The sequence below is a fragment of the Fukomys damarensis genome, unplaced genomic scaffold (assembly GCF_012274545.1).
Source record: "Fukomys damarensis isolate Sample0158 unplaced genomic scaffold, DMR_v1.0_HiC HiC_scaffold_22, whole genome shotgun sequence".
In the NCBI taxonomy this organism is placed as follows: Eukaryota; Metazoa; Chordata; class Mammalia; order Rodentia; family Bathyergidae; genus Fukomys; species Fukomys damarensis.
The window spans coordinates 18,120,590-18,135,597 of NW_022900934.1; the positions used below are offsets into that span (position 1 = coordinate 18,120,590).

The 15,008-nt window shown below is 38.5% G+C and overlaps 1 protein-coding gene across 2 annotated transcripts in view; it reads left to right on the forward strand.

Moving 5' to 3' along the window:
* The window catches only part of Chd6 (chromodomain helicase DNA binding protein 6), a 207,376-nt gene that overhangs the window by 123,548 nt on the left and 68,820 nt on the right, over positions 1–15,008 (forward strand). For both annotated transcript variants that reach the window (XM_010631412.3, XM_010631411.3), the window contains exon 17: positions 951–1,146. In XM_010631412.3, the coding sequence (XP_010629714.1) occupies positions 951–1,146 (196 nt within the window). The remainder of the gene's footprint in view (positions 1–950; positions 1,147–15,008) is intronic.

Here is a 15,008-nt window from a genome sequence, read left to right on the forward strand (position 1 = left end):
AGAGTAACGTCCACCTGTTAATTCATTTGTTATCAGTGGAGCAAACAAGAAAACAATAAAAACAGAGTAAGACAGCAGAGAACAAGACTGATACTATGTTTTGGATATAACAAAGATTAGATATAATCTTGGATTGAAACTATGGATAAATTTCACGGTTTCTATCATAAGGTCCCTTCTGTGTTTTCTCTTGATGGACAGTAATGATATATGGCCCCCACAGTTTGATTTCCTGTTCTCTTTCCTCTTTCCATTACCCCCACTATGTGGTCCACCTTAGTTCTTAACTGTCTACACAGGTATGCCTTCTTCCTGGTATTCAGCTGTACTCTCTCACATGTTTTCTTCTAAATATTCTTCAGCCTCCCCGCCTCTGATGTACCATAGGCACTAGTCCTAGTTGCTTAGCCATGTACTTCCCAAGCTATAAGCTTGGAGGTTTTGCTGGGTATATCTAAAGTTTTAAGGAGCTGGTAAACTAGAAACGACCAACCATATATAAAAGGATTACAGGGCAGTGTGGTCTTCTTACCACTCTTAGTTACCCTGAGCAGCCGGAGACTGAAGTAAAATAAACTCTGAGTTCTGCTTATAGTCAGTAGTTGAGGCTTGTAGTTGCTTTTTCTGGTCTTATGATTAGATTCACTGTGAATATAAGCTAGGGAATTCTTGAGAATATGCTGCTTGGACAATACTGAGGATCAACATTGTGTGTTTATAATTCTAGTCCTTAGTTCATGGCTGGTTTTTGTTTTGGTTTCGTTTGTTTGGAGGAGGGAGGGAGGCATTTTACAATGCAGTTTTAAGAGTCTGCCATGCTTCATATGTAGGGGGTGGGAATCCTTCTAGACTGCTGTCATTCCTTTGGGCAAGAGCTTCCTGCATTATTTGCTGTTCTCCATTAAAGTCATAATTAACACCTGGGCTTTCGTTCATTTGGGTCCCCTCAGATACACCTATGAGCGAATTGATGGGCGAGTACGGGGAAACCTGCGCCAGGCAGCCATCGACCGATTCTGTAAACCAGACTCAGACCGCTTTGTCTTTCTTCTGTGCACCAGAGCGGGAGGCCTGGGGATCAATCTCACAGCTGCTGATACCTGCATCATATTTGATTCTGACTGGAACCCACAGAATGACTTGCAGGTAACCTTGAGGATGATTGCTCTTTACCTTAGCTGCCCTGAATCCCGTAGTATAGTGACAGGGTCTGGCTTAGCTATAGATTGTCTGCCATGCTCCATGTTGTGGTGTTAGCTTAGGGTCTTGGTCAGGAGATGAAACCTAATGAAAAGTAAATTCTGTCCCTTCCCACTAATCAGAGAATGTTTCTGTCCTTTTGCTTTAAATGAAATGGTGTTTCATAGAGATAGCCTCCAAATACAGAGCAGAACTACTATTACTATCAGACATAAAGATATCTGGCATTTTTCTCTCAATTTGTTTGTTGATAGTCACGTGTTATATACGTAAACAAGCTAACCCAGACAGGAAAGTGCCATGGTGTGGCATTAGTGACACAGGCACCCTCAGTCTAATCCATTTGCTCTCCACACTTAATACAGCATATCAGAGTTTATGTGTGCTTTAAATGATTTTGTTTTGTTTATTTTGTTTTGTGAGACAGGGTCTTGCTTTGTTGTTCAGGCTGTCCCTGAATTCACTATGTAGCCCAAGCTGGCTTCGAACTCGCAGCAATCCTCCTGGCTCAGCCTCCCAAGTGGCAGGATTACAGGCGTGCGCCACCACACCCAGCCTGCCTTAAGTGATTTTGCAGATTCTGTGTTCTAGTTTTAACCAAATGAAATAAGATGCTTAAATGATTACTGCAAAAATGCATTTTAAAAAGTAAAATAGGAAAATGACAGCATGGCTTGGGGTTCTTCACTAACCCTATTTCAAAGTAAAAACAATGACAATCTAATCAGATTGGGCATTGGATGAGCCAAAAAGATTCTAAGTTATCATGAAGACTATTTATAATATACATTTTCAACCATTATTAATAATTATGAACTTCATCCCTAATGTGTATTGTATCTTGGGATATTTATTAATACAAGAATTGTGAGTAAAGTGTGGAAGGTAAGGAGATGGCTCAAACATTTTTCATAGATTGATCAGAAGAAGTTTGGAGGCTGAAGCTTCACATGACTCAAGAGGGACCCTAGGGATACTGCAAGGGAGAGAATGCAGGGAGGATGGCTCTGAGCTCATGGATATCCGAGCTCCTTCCTACCCACTCACTTCCATACAGTCATTTGGCTTGATTGTTTTCATTTAATGAGTTTACAAATAAGCTACTGTTTGAAGAAAACATTCTAGTGAGTAGTTGAAAAACCAGTGCTATAAATTATTAAATTGGTGGTGGCTGGCTAAAACTCAGGAAAAACTGCCATCAGTTATCATAAAACAAATTGCATGGCACTACCTTCAACATCCAGCTTCAAAGAAAACCAGTGGTTATGCATAGCTGTCTATCAGCTCTTTCTCCTCCTGGTGAAAGGATGTTTGGATAAAATGAGTTGCTGGATATAATAAGTAATCCATTTTTTAAAGAGTAACATATACACAGCACTAAAATAACAATAAGCAAAAGCTAACTTTCAAGAACTGAATTAGGATAATGATATAGAGTATGGAAAAATACCCCCCCACTGCCTTTTAAAAATAGTTTTATTGAAATACAGCCACATCCATTCCTGTATGCATTTTCTTTAGTCAGTTTCATGTTACAGGAATTGAATAGTTGGAATAGAAATCACATATCCCACAAAACCTAAATTATTTACTATCAGGCCATTGGAAGTTTGCCAACTCCCAAACTGGTGATTTCTTAAGCGCTTGGTAGTGATAATCTTCTGTATTCCTTTGTGTTGCTCACCTGACTGTGAAGCATAGTAAAGCACCTAGGAGAATGATAGTACAAGAAACCAAAGTCCATCTTGTAGCCATGTCGGCAAGACATGCTTGAGGGGATACTTAGAAGAGAAATTTGAGGCATTATGCCAGAGGCAGATATTTTGGAATCACACTACTTCTACCAAGTGAAGTGTAAATGTTATGGGTGAAATAGAGATACAATGCCAAGAAATGGGGAAAGTAAAAATGTTCAATCCTTAACAAGGAGGTGAAGTTCTCTCAGTTGATTGATTTGTATATACAGCAACCAGAGGAAATAGATGGACCTATCTGGAATTAAGATCTGGGAAAAGGGAGAAGCTTTGGAATAGCTGTTTTTAATATGCACTGTTCAGCCTAGCATAGTGGTGCACTCCTGTAAACCCAGGAACCTGAGGCAGGAGGATCACCGCAAGTTCAGGGCTAGCCTGGGATACACAGTGAGCTCAAGGCCAGCCTGAGCTACATAGTGAAACCCTCTCTTAAAAAAAAAATGGAAAGAAAGAAAGCATGCATGCATGCACTGTTTAGGAACTGGCAAAAGATGGATTAAAGAAGAGCGGCAAAGTCCAAACTGTAGTGTGGATTTGTGTGCTGAGTCTGTTTCTGAACTTCTAATGTTCAACATGAATTAAGCAACAAAAAAACCAACAGCACCTATGATGCAGCGTGGTATCTTGTACGTTGGTGCCTATCAAAAGCTTAATGAGTGAGGGAATCAATGATAATGACAGCCCATTTCAGATTGAGAGATAGAATTTTTCAACTTTTGATCTTCCAGATTGGCTTCTTATATTCACTGCTTTCTGTTTTCTTTGTTGTTATTGAGGATTTTATGATTCAGAGGGAATTGTTGCTTTTTTCTTTTCTTTTTTTTTTTTTTTTTTCTTTTTTTTTTTTTTTTTCTTTTTTTTTTTTTTTTTCTTTTTTTTTTTTTTTTTCTTTTTTTTTTTTTTTTTCTTTTTTTTTTTTTTTTTCTTTTTTTTTTTTTTTTTCATTTTTTAATGTCTGACCAAACTGGGTAGAAAGAAAAATAGACAATTCAATATTAAGACAGCGAATTGGAGGGCTGGGGATTTAGCTCACTGGTTCTGCTGCCTGCCTCACAAGTGCAAGGACCTGAGTTCAATCCCTGGTACCAAAAAAAAAAAAAAGAAAGAAAGAAAGGGAATTGGATCAGTGATTATTGAGAGTGGGATTTGTAGACTATAAAGAAGGTCCAAATTTTTAGTATCCCAGAGACGGCTTGATATGATTGATGGCAAAGAGCCCCAGACACATACACACAGAATGGTGCATACACATCTATATTTTCGCCTCTTGCCCTGTGCCCTGTACCCAGGGGCTACAAATGTAAAAGAGGAGAATGTATGTAGGGACTAGGATCCTGAGACCATTCTGTGATTTCCAGAACTGCAGCTAAGTCAGCTGTAAAGATTAATGAATAAAATCTTTACCCAACAGAAATGAAAATTTAAATAGACTCTTTTGAGTACTACTTTTGCTAGGTAAGTCATGCTTCCACAATCACATGTGTCAATTTTCACACTACTATTTTTAATAAACAAATGGAGACTTCCAGTCACCTACAGTTATTTAGGATTAGTGCCTTTAGAAGATGGGTTTAGCCGTAAAACATTTATATGAGAATGTATTGAGGCACATACTACATGATACAAATGTTGAGGCATAGAAAAGATGATCCCTTTGTGAACAGAGTCATACCTCACTCTAGTGGAATTCAGAGGTCTCAGTTGGTGTGATAGAAACATGAGTTCCCACTCTAGTCTCAAACAGCCTGACAAGATCTGAGACAGTCCATGGCTGTCCCAGTCAGGAAACATGGGGAAGCAGTATCAACTTGAGGGACAGTCTGTTCTCCTGACTGACCCCAAGAAGATCTCCACAGCACTTTAAAAGCAAAGCCACATTGATTATGGGGAGGCTGGGTTCAGCCCAAACAGACTTGATTTCCTTTGTTAGTCAGCTTTCTGTTATTGCAATAAAATACCTGAACCAAGCAACTTTAAAAACAGGAAGGTTTGTTTGGCCCACAGTTTCAGTTCTTTCAGCCTGTGATCAGTTGGACCTGTTGCTTTGAACATTTGGCCAGGCAGCATATCATAGCAGGAAGCACATTGTAGAACAACCTGCTTTCCTTATGTTAGCAGGAAGTAAACAGAGACAGGAAGAGGTCCCTGTATCTTCTTCAGGGGCATGCCTGGAAGACCTAATTTCTTCCCACTAATTCCTACCTCTTAAAAGCTTCCACTACTTTCCATTTGCTCCAAACTGAGGACCAAGCATTTAACAGATACAAACTATAACAGTTCCTAGGGCTGACCTACAGATAAAACAGTTTTCAGGTAGGAGAGCAGAGCTTCATTCTCTGAAAAATCAGCCTTACTTCCTCTGGTGCTTTTTTATTATTACCAAAGTCCATTCAGTAATTTTTCTGATTATTTTGATGTGCATGTGTGTGTGTGTGTGTGTGTGTGTGTGCACTTTATGGGTAGAATAAGAGTTTTAAGACTTGCTATAGGTGTTTTTACATCTAAATCTCAGAAAACAATGGCAGTGAAAGTCATGTGTTACTTCTTTTATCTTGTTAGAGTCTGAAGAGTCCGATGAATCGTATTCCTCTTCCATGCCTAGATCTGATCCAATTGGAAGTAGACACATGAGTTATGAGAGAGGATCAAAACAGAATTAGCTTCTTAAAGACTCCTGCACATACACACCCCATCCCTAGGTTAAATTTACCCAACAGATCTTCTGGCAGCCATTTGCAGAGCAGGGGCTGTACTAGTAAACCTGCCAGTGATAAGACTCCTATGTTCGATAGACAGAGGAGGGTAGCCAATCTGCACAAGCTCAAACCCTGCCCCATATTTCATTGGTCTGGTAAATCATTCCTTTAAGGTGGAGAGAGAAGGGGGGATAGAAAGCCTTGTTAAGTTTCCTCTTAGAAAAATGAAAGGCAAGAAATAAGACTCAAACCACACCACAGCATCTGTTCTACTATCCTAGAATCACTTCTTGCCTTCGGAAGTCCTTCCAGAAAAGTGAAGGCACAAGTTCGTTAGGACACAGAATAGGAACTGGGCACTACTTAGAAATAACAAAAGAGATTAAAGTTAGTAATAAAAATCTCAACAGTGTTATTTTATCTCGATTATTAGAGGGAAATAAATTTTTTGTTCCCCATACTAGAGACACCTTATCTACAGATATTACATAAATATATATATCTCCTCTCAAACTTTGAATATGTTGGTTTTAACATCATTGTATGTAGAATGTTAAAGAGTATAAATTCACCTTTTGCCACCGTCATTTGAAAGGCACAAGCCCACAATTGCAGCAAAGGTTCAGGCCCACAGTTTCAGCAGCAACAAGCACTGTCTAGGTTTCCTATAACACTTAAGCTGAAGACATGGCAAAGGGAGGTGACAGCATCCTGAAGAAAGAAAAAGAGAAATAAAAAATGTGTATCTTTTCTTCTTTCTTAGAAAGAAGGCAGTCTTACTGCTTGCCATGAAGTCAGAGATGGGAATAGCACGGTATTGCCTCACCACCACCCAAGCATCTTCCTTCCTTTTTTTTTTTTTTTTTTTTTTTTTCTTTTAAGAAAGGTCTCACTAATCAGTAATTCAAGAGTGGTTTGAATTTACAATCCTCCTGCCTCAGATTCCCAGGGTGCTAGGACTATAGGCATGTTTTGCTCATCTAGCTATGCCTTTCTTTTTTAAATGTCTTTTTTCTTTAATTGCTCTATGATACCTGTTTTTGATTCTCTGGTAGGCTTTTTGTACCATAAGGGAAGAGTTCCTTAGGGTTAGACAGTTCAAGGTAATGGTAGGGCTTAACAGTTCCATATCCTACCTTTGACTAAGGTCCCTGAAGTCAGAATTCAGGAAATGTGGGAAGAAGTGTCCTTGCCAAGAGCTTCAGTCTATAGGATTTTGGAAGGGAAGAGGGAATCCACCTTGAGGAAGCTGAAACCCTTCTATGATCACAACATGCAGGACTTCAGGAACCTTTCACACTGCTCCAAGGAAGATGGGCTGGTCCCCTTGGCCACTTTGTCTGCTACCACTTTAATGGTATCACAACCTATAGCTGAGCTTGGAAAATTACACCAATTTGCTAAAAAAAAAAAAAAAAGCAAGACTTTGTAGGTACAGGCACATGTGATACATTTATTCAGTATCTCTTGAACCCAGGAGGTACCAGGAATTATTTAAGTGCTAGAGACACACTAGTGAACTAGATCAACAGTTAACATTCATGAAGCATTCATTTCTGTGGGATAGGCAGTGAATGAGGAGAAATAAATACAGTAGCAGTATTTGTTATAAAATAATCAAATGGAAGAAATGAGTTAAGTGCCCTGATTTAAATAGAATGGTCTAAGAAAACTTCTTTAAGAAGCTAAACTTCGAACCTAAATGATGAGAAGGATCTTTAAATTATGGGATAAGAAAAAAGAATGCTCCAAACAGAGAACAAAAGTATGACCACATAAAGCGGGAATGAGTAGGTAACACACCTGCTGCTCAGGGTGGGACAGGTCCTAGCAGAACAGTATCAGTCCCAAGTAATGAGTCAGGTTTTGTCCAGTATTTTCCCACCTCTTTTTTATTGTCTTGTCTTTCTTATTCCCTTTTCTGCTGCCCCAAAACACTTTTTTCCCATATTAAAAATTCATCTGTCCCTCTTGTTCTTTGGTAGCTCTCAACTGCCTTAGGTGGCATATTTATTGAGGCCAGGACACCATGCTTTGTTCTGGGGAAACAGAAGTGATGGTCTGAATCATGCGGTAGAAAGTGCAACAGAAAGCTCTGTGTGCTACTTCTTTCCATTTTAGGAGAGAATGATACTTTTCCCCAGGGAATGAGGCTGGACCGTGTAGATTCAGTTGTAGGCCTGTAAAGGTCTTTGAAGGCAGGCAGATTCCTGGTCTCCCCAGTTCCTACCACATGGATAGCCCTTGATTTCTTTGCTTTGTGAGTAGGTAGCCTGTGCAGACTCTTAAGATATCAAGAGAAAAAGAAAATCCCTCAGCTTACAATAAAATACTAGTACATAGAAATGGGATATTAGCCTGCTAAAAGTGATTGGGTTGTGTGGGATTATTGGCTGTTTTTAAACTCTGCAAATAACTCAGAATTTCATCAAGGAACAAATACAAAGTATTAAAGAAATATATTTTTATTGTAATAGAGCTAATGATTTAGAAAAATAGTACATGGGGCAAAATAAGAAGCAAATTATGTTTGTTTTTAGACCCACCCATTGCATTTCACATGGTACAATTGTAAATATGTGGCATAAGGTTTTGCCCAGTTCTGAACTTGAAGATCAGAATCAGTTTGCAATCTGTCACACTTCGGGCATGCCCCCCCCTTTTTTTGCATTGAAGTCACTGCACTCTGTATCTGTTTTATTTTCTGTATTTTTTCTGAAAATCATTGCCCATTTCTCTTTGGCTTTTCTTCTCAATGAATCAAAAAATAGAGAGCAAACTGTGACCCTGCAAATCATCCAGGAGAGCACAATTATTTTCCCAAAGGTGTGGCAGGGTTGTGGTATCACTGTCCTCGATTTTGTTCACTCCAAAGCTGTCTATGATTATTCCTCAGCTGATGCATCTCAGTTGGACCTTATTACAGTTACTGCCCTGCTTCTGAATGTTTTACATCATGTTTTTATGAGCTCTGATTAGAAAAATAAGGAATGGTTTGAGATTTAACTATAAAATGATAAGTCTTAAATGTGACAAAATTCCCCGTTATAATTTCAAGTAAGTTGTTTTAGGAAAATGCATGTTTTTCTCCTGGTGTCATTTAGTTGCTTATGGCACTTGTTCTCCCAAACAAGTGTTTTTCTTAGGTAACAAGAAGTCTAGATGTTGATAGTTGAGGACCAGTGAGGTGCCTTCACAGCATTATCCGAGTCCCATGTTCCTTCTTCCTCTGTTCCTCCATTCACAGCGTATGGTTTGCATCCTCTTGGTTCTGCCCCAAGTAGAAGAAGGCAGGCAGGCATGGTGCTTTTTATAGGAAAACAGAACTTTTGTAGATATCCCCATGGATTCTGCTACAGCGCATTGTCAGGACTGTGTAACCTCTTCGTCCTGGGGCCGGGAGCTGGTTTCAGTTGAACACGTTGCTGGCTCCTGTGAGAGTTAGGTTCTGGGTGTGCACATGAAAGGTGTAGGTAACACAAAGGTTGTTAGCAGTGTCTTCAGTGTTCTTCTGTCAGACCTTTCCTGAGGACATTTCTTCAACTCCCTTTTGTAATTTACCCTCAAACTCATTTGAGCCAAGAAAAAGAAAATCAGTGGCAGTACTTAATGGCCACATGCTGTTACTGTATTTACCTGATCACTTTTTTTATTTGCAAGCATTATCTTTCTATGAAATCTCTCAATAATGGAGCTTTTCTACTACTGAAATACTGAAAGAACATCCAATAATTAATTTTAATAGCAAAAGACTAGAGAACTCAGTTATCTAGCAGAGCTAGACTGATTAAAGTACAGTGTATTTAACCTTGAAAAAAGGAATAAGGATTACTGCTATAATTCAGTTGATGGAAATACAATGGAAACTAACTCAATATTTGAGATTTATCTGTACCCAGAAGCAGCAGACATGTAAACAAATGTGCAATAAAGAATAATCCTGATCCAAAAAAAAAAAGGAATAAGGATATCTCTGTATATTCCTATGAAATAATTTCTGGATATCTCATTGAGTAAAAGAAATTGTGTAGAAAAACTATTATGCCATCATTTATCTAAGAAAAGGTATGTGTCTGTCTCTTCTTCAACTCAACCAAAGTTTCAAGCCCAAGGACCTGAGTTCAATCCCCAGTACCAAAAAAAAACCCCAACTCAACCAAAGTTAAAACTAAAACCTCCCCACCAAAAAAAACTCTTTATTTTTAAATAGCCGTAGAGGGAGGTAGGGAGCAGGGTGATAATGACTTAGGTATTTTACATCATTATTATACAAAACTAACTTTCTAAACTTTTTTCACAGTTGCAAATAAAGTAATAGTTCTAATATATTCCACCCAACTTCCTTTGATGTTAACATCTTATGTAACTATAGTCTAATTATTGGAACCAGAAAAATTAAAGCTGATACAATACTATGAACTACTTCGTATTCCTTCAGTTTCCCATACATGATCTTTTTCTGGTCCAGGATCCAATCCAGGATTTCACATTCCATTTAGAAGGCATGAGTCCTTAGACTCCTCTAGTCTGTGACAGCTTGTTTTGCAGACAGGGTCTCTCTGTGAAATTCAGGCAGGCATTGAACTCATTTTTGTAGCACAGTCTAACCTCGAACTCATGGCAATCCCTCTGTGTCAGTCTCCCGGGTGCTGGGGCTTGAGGCATGTGCCACCATGCCCAGCTTCTAATAGCTTCTTTGTCTTTTATTAACTTTTAGGACTTTGACACAAAGGATAATGATAAGCTGTTTTGTAGAATGTTCCTCATTTTGTGTTTGCCTGGTGTTTTTTTGTGATTAGATTTGAGTTAGGCATTTTGAGCAAGAATATCACTAAGTGATGGTGTGTTCTTTTCAGTGCAGTGTATCAGAGGAAACGTGATGTTAGTATGACTCATTACTTGTGATGCAACTTTGAACATTTATTTGGTTAAGGTGATATCTGTCAGGTTTCTCAGCAAAAAGGTGATCTTTTAAAAATTGATTGAATATCATGCGAGTAGGTATTTTGAGGTTTTATAAATATCACATTTCTCAACCTGTTTTTCCTTACTTCAGTGGTCCTTGCCTTCAGTAATTATTACCTTCTATAGTAATTGTGGTGTTTAACTAATAGTAATTTTCTATCTATCATCTTCATTTATTAGTGGGAATTCTACTTATTTACTACTTTACTAGAATTCTAATTTATTTACTTATATTAGTATAAACTAGATATTTATTTTATTTTACTTGTGATTTTTTTTTCAGTATTGGAGGTCGATTGAGCCCAGGACCTCACATATACTGGACAAGTGCTCTAGCCCTGAACTACATGCCCAGTTCTTTTCATTTTTGGGACAAGGTCCTGTTAAGTTACCCAGGCTGACCTTAAACGTGTGTTTTTGTTGTAGTTTCTTGTTTTTGTTGTTGTAATGGGGTTTCTTTATGATGCCCAGGCTGGACTCGATCTCCTAGCCTCAAGTGAAGCTCCTGCCTCAGTCTCCTGAGTAGCTGAGATTTCATGCAGCACCTGGCTGTTTTATTTTACAATCCATTGCTCTCCCTTCTTTTGTTCTCATCTCATTCAGTTTGGCATTAGCTTCTCTCAGTTTGGTTCCTATGTCCTTTGACATGCTCTCATCCTTTTCTGAGGACTTCCTTACTTTTTGCCACTAAAAGATGTTCAGGTTCATGTCATGCTTTTTTCTGACATAAATAGAACTGACCATTTCCCCAAGGGTCTCTTGTTCTTTTTATTTGAGAACAGCACTTAGAAACTAAGATCTGGCTACTAGCTATGCCCATTTCTCCTAGAGTTTTATTTTTCCTAGACCCTATGTGAGATTTCTGATTCTAGTCTAACACTACACAGTTCATTTATAGCCTTCTTCTCTTCCTTATTTGAAACTTCTTTCACTGACAGGGAGAAGCTTAGATATCCATATCAGAACTTAATATATTTGCTCACTTATTCAATTCTAGAATAAAAATATCAAGTAGTCTTAGAAATGGTAGCTAATATTTTACAAAAAAATAAATTTACTAAAGTTTAATATCAATCATAGTAGGCTGTTTAGTCATTAGAATTACACTATATAATCAAAATACCATTTTCCAAAATTACTTAATTTTTCCCCACTCCTTTCACTGTGGTTAAATTATTGATGAGACAGTCATCTTTTAGATTCAAAAGCAAACTAAGAATATGTACATCAAGCATAACTCTCAGGAATTATTCTACATAAATACTTTCATATGTTTTATTTTTTTATAAAACTCTACTTTTGCATTCTCTCTCTCCCTCTCTCCCTCTCTCCCTCTCTCCCTCTCTCCCTCTCCCTCTCTCTCTCTCGATTTTTTTGATACACGGTCTTGCAGGCTGGCTCTGAACTTACTATGTGGCTGGCCTCAAATTCTCAGCGATCTTCTTTCCAGGATTATAAGGATGGGCCACCACACCTGGCTTGAAGTGGTGATTTTTCTAATTTTGTCAGTTGTTATTTGGAATTCTATTCTAAGGAAGTATTTCTCCTTTTTCTTCCATTTGTTTTTGTCACTATTGAGTCATAGTTATAATTTATCAGTATCAGCTTTGATATTCATATGGTTCTAGTCTTAGCCAGTTGGAGACTATTCACGTGTTATTTTGATAGGTGTCCATTACACCTTGAGCTGCTTCCTTACATCACACACAGTGATGTGTTTCAGGCTTATTTTGTACTTTTCTTACTCCAGCCCTACCTGTAGTTAATCATTTATCTAATATTTCTTGAATGACTTATAGAGAATGATAACTACAAACAAGGATCTGGGAGTTAGGCCTTCTTATTGGTACTGGAACAGCACTGCTTCTAGGGCTTCTGAGTGGATGCAGCTAAAATAGGCATAGATACTTAAAAACAGAACAGAAATACACCTGTTTTACAACATGCATTCACTGGTGTATATGTATAAACATATACAGAAGCATCTGTATATATTTCTACATCTGTATGTGTGTACACAACAAGTTTGTACTTTATTTCTCCCATCCATTCTAACACCATAGAGATTTTCCTGCTCTTCTTTCTTTCCATATTTGTTTTTTTTTGTTTGTTTGTTTTGTTTTGTTTTTGATACTGGGGATTGAACTCAGGTCTTTGCACTTGCAAGGCAGGCCACCGAACCGCTGAGCTAAATCCCCGGCTCTTTCCATATTTGTAATGTCATTCTCCAACAGGGAAAGCTTGTACTCCAGGATATTTGCTCAATCCTAGATTACATGAGTAGTTTCAGGATTGTTAACCCTGCTGCTACCAAATAAAAACCCTTTCTTCGATTGTGTGTTATAAACATTATAGTTTGACTGGACATACTTAGTAGGATATATAACCCTAAGAATGGGAGGCACCCAAAATTTTACACTGTTTTCAGTAATTATGCTTTGGGTGCATTGTAATGGTTTTATTCTCCTGAGCCTGTTATAAACACACAGACAGACATGAATTCAGTCGAATGAGTAATGATACTGAGGTGATTGAGAAGTGAGGTTTTCAATGTGATTGAAGAGAAATAGAGATGTGAGGTTGATGAAGTTTTTTTGTTACTTCAGAGGATCAAACTTGAGGTTTCACACATGCCAAGGCCAAGCAAGTGTTCTACTACTGAGCTGCATCCCCAGTCCGTGATGAAGTTTTTAACCTAAAAATATTAACATGACTGAGTGATGTATTTTGTTTTAAATATGTACATGATGTTACACACACACACACACAAGCTCCCTTTATTTGTTCACTGAAAAGATCTAGAAACAATAACCAAACTTACATTAGTGAACACTCCTGAAGCATCCAGATTTTTGTCATCAAATAACATTTCCTTTTTCCTTTCTGTGGCTGAACTGTTTCTTAGTTATTTGCCCTGTAGCCTGGCCACATAGAGTAAGAATGAGTAGTTCCTGCACCGTGACACCTTTGCTCTGATCTTGCTAGTAGGCCCGTCGTGCACGAACTCAGGGTCTGTGCTGTTGCCAGACCTTGTTCATGAACTCCTGCTAACCACTCATATATCAGCTCCTTCTTTATTGGGCTCTGTGTCTCCTAGGAAGTGACTGCCGTTGCTGATTTGAGAAAGTAAGAGTGGATAACAAATTCTCCTTCCCTCTTACTCTGGAAACAATGTGGTAATTCAAGATTTGTGAATTGTGGTTACCAATATGTACTCCAAAGCTAGCTTCCTTGCTTTTTGTTTGTGTTTTGTTTTGTCTTGTTTTGTTTGTGGTCCTGGAGATTAAAGGAGATCCGAAGTTTTCTAATCACTAGGAGGGCTAAAATAACACAGTGGGCTAGGCAGCAGCATGCAGTGCTTGAGCCTAGGTCAAGGGACTCCTAATTGTGCCTCTGCCCTCCTCTGAGGCATGCTCTGGTAGGCTTTCCTGTGTCTCCATCCCCAGTTTTTATGCCACATTAGCACTGAGTAATAGGAACTCTGTTGTGTGTTTAAGCCATGAGGCTAGGGAGAATTTGGGGGCAGGGCAGGTGTGGGACACAGGGACCATGCTAGGCAGACTTAGAATCTCTACCCTGAGTTCATTCTCTTTCCCTGCGCCCAGTACCTTCTAACCTGTATTTGCTAGTATATCAACTTCCTTTAAACAGCCTTGCATCAGAGTCATCATTTACTATTCTGGGCTCTGGGATCATAGTAAGACAATGGGGCCAGATCAGGAGTCCATGGATCCGGTACTGCTCTGCCACTAAATCACCAAGGAGCCAGGGCCTCGTTCCCCACTGCTTTGGGCCACTTCTGTCCAAAGCAAGAAGGGACCTGATGTGGCCACTCCTCCCTTCGATGTCAGTAAGCACTCTGCTTACTTAGACAAAACATTTCTCACTAAAAGAAGCTAGGACTCCTTTAAACAAACAGCTGGGTCCAGCTTTGAGCAGAAGATAGATATTTAAGAGTAGTGTGCAGCATGGTGAAAGCAAGGAAACCATCAAAGACTGCTGTCTTTATGCAATATATAAACATAAATAGAGTAAGTCCCCAACTTATAAACATTCAAATTGTGAATTTTCAGGTGTACTATATAAGACTTATTTTGTCAGACTACGAACAAATCTAACTTATCAACGTTCTCCCAGAAAGGAACTTGTCCGTAATTCAGGAACTTACTATCACACACCTATCCATATCTATTTCCCTATTTGTATGTATGTATGAATATACACATAGCTATATACACATATCACACTTACATAATACTTATACACATAAGTTCATACTGATTTCTCCATATCTATTCTAACAGTGCAGAGTTTATTGTAGTCTTTCCGTAGCGGACTGGATAATGTTGAAAGAACTTAGAACTTGAAGACTCTCATGAGTCATATATGAATA